The sequence below is a fragment of the Juglans microcarpa x Juglans regia genome, chromosome 3D (genome assembly GCF_004785595.1).
Source record: "Juglans microcarpa x Juglans regia isolate MS1-56 chromosome 3D, Jm3101_v1.0, whole genome shotgun sequence".
Lineage (NCBI taxonomy): Eukaryota > Viridiplantae > Streptophyta > Magnoliopsida > Fagales > Juglandaceae > Juglans > Juglans microcarpa x Juglans regia.
In genome coordinates this window covers 12,834,565-12,836,570 of record NC_054598.1, presented here as the reverse complement: position 1 = coordinate 12,836,570, position 2,006 = coordinate 12,834,565, and the positions used below count along the sequence as shown (strand labels likewise).

The window sequence follows — 2,006 nt, the reverse complement described above, 5'->3', positions numbered from 1 at the left end:
TCACTGAACCTTCACCCAGACAGCGTGGCTCGGGATTCCAGCGTGGACTACGAAGAGCATATAGTACCCAGGTGGGGTTACCGTGGCTGTGGGGGGCCCATTGACCGTAATCTTATAAGTAAATATGGACAACTGCTCCAGTACAGTCACCTCCAAGACCACCATTCTCTGGTTCATGGCGACCGAGTGCGTGGTAAACGACGGCGCTATGAGCGCCACCGAGATCCCCCGTTCCGGCTGGTACATGTTCAACACGAATGTGGCCCAAAAAGTCTGCCCGTACGATATGCTCATGTCCTGGGACTCCACCGTTAGGATCGAAGGGCGCTGTGGAGAGAACCGTGGATACATGTAATACGGGCGATATGCCTCCAGACTCAACTCTGTTGGGAAAGGACGCCCCGTGAAGTTGTACTTCTGGTGAGGGTTACTCCCACCCACTAATATACTGCCCTCCGGTAATAGAATTGCCGTCGAGTGGTACATCCTGGGAATCATTGACGGGTTGAGCACCACGAATCTACGTTCCGGGCGGGGATCTTTGGGCCTGTAAAGAACCGGGTGGTAAACCGGGTTCGTGGCGTCTTCCCAGCCTGCCGTTCCGTTCATTGCGCCGTTTATCAGGATCACGTCGCCGGTAGGTAACAGTATCATGTCTGACATGATCCGAGGCATTGGCATCTCCTCCATCACCCACTGGGGCTTCGGGTCCGTCACTCTCAGCCTTCCGCAGGTATTGGACGCTGATACGAATACATGAAACGTATCTGACATGTTGAACGCACCCTCCGGTGCTCCTCCGCATACCATCACCTCCGCTTCGGGAAAGTCTGTCCCATTCAGCCTCAAAGGAAGCAACACCGACGACCCCGTACTTGGATAGTTTCTCTTGAACTTGCCAGGTATAACCGGGAACTCTTTCACCACCCGGTTACGTTTATAATCGAACAAGATAGACCTCTTGTTAGCGAAAACGAAAAGATTCCCATCCGGCATGAGATGCAAAAACGGATAAAGATTGTTCTCGTCGGCGTAACGGTCCATCGTCTCCCTCAAGAAGTTCATGTAATAACTCGACGACGAGTTGCCTTTTACCGAGCTCTTTGGGAAGAACTCGTAAGTGTAAACTTGCCGGCCTCCCATGATTATGACGCGGCCGTCGGGTAGTATTTGGTTGGTCGCGTACCACCGGCGGTTCTCAAGACCCCACCGAAGCTCTTTCCACTCGCAGGTCTCGTCATCGCAGGGGGTAAACTTGCGGACCACGCGATCCCCGTCATGGTACCCGCCGGTTTGGATTAAAGTCCCGTCAGGGAAAACGGCGCCGGAGGAGCACCACGTATCTGTCTTGACGAGGAGGGGACGGACAGTGCCGGAAACTAAGTCGTACAATAGAGAGTGCGCGGTGCAGTCTGCGGGCTTTTTGGGTTTAAGAACACATGACTCGCCTATGGGAAGAGAGAGGTTGGAGGGGCCCGTGTCCATTCGGTCAAAGATGATGACCTTGTCGTTCTTCAAGAGCTGCATGTGCATGGCCGAAACACCAATGCTGGAGTGGAGTAGGATCCACTTTCCACCCATCCATGCGGAAGACGGCTTCAGAATCTCAACGTCCGACGAAGAACGAACTGAATACAGAGACAAACCAATAAGCACAGAGAATATTGGAAACAAGATCAATAAAGAAGGGTTCTTGGAGGCCATGGTGGGTGTTTCTTGAGTTCTTGTTGCCTGGTACGTATTAGCTAGGTAATTATAATTTGCTGTGAAAGACTGATCTTATAAATAAAGGATTTACGCATGCAGGTTGTCTCATGAGACTATAAATAAAGGGTACGGCATTCAGTGGCAGGAAGCAGCTACGATCCTAGCTAGCTACATGATATTCTTATTTTTATTTTTATGAAAAATCATATGTATAAGATAATTACTCATCTTAAGTCGGTAAGTATTTACTTATGGAAGGAAAATTTTGGGTTAATTATACATTGCGTGCTCGGGTTTAC

General features: G+C 50.3%; 1 protein-coding gene across 1 annotated transcript; it reads right to left on the bottom strand.

Annotated features, from left to right (window-relative positions):
• LOC121255047 (aldehyde oxidase GLOX) lies at window positions 1-1,704 on the bottom strand. Its single transcript, XM_041155342.1, has one exon. The coding sequence runs from the start codon at window positions 1,702-1,704 to the stop codon at window positions 1-3; it is 1,704 nt and encodes a 567-aa protein (XP_041011276.1).
• Between the last annotated feature and the right edge of the window lie 302 nt (window positions 1,705-2,006).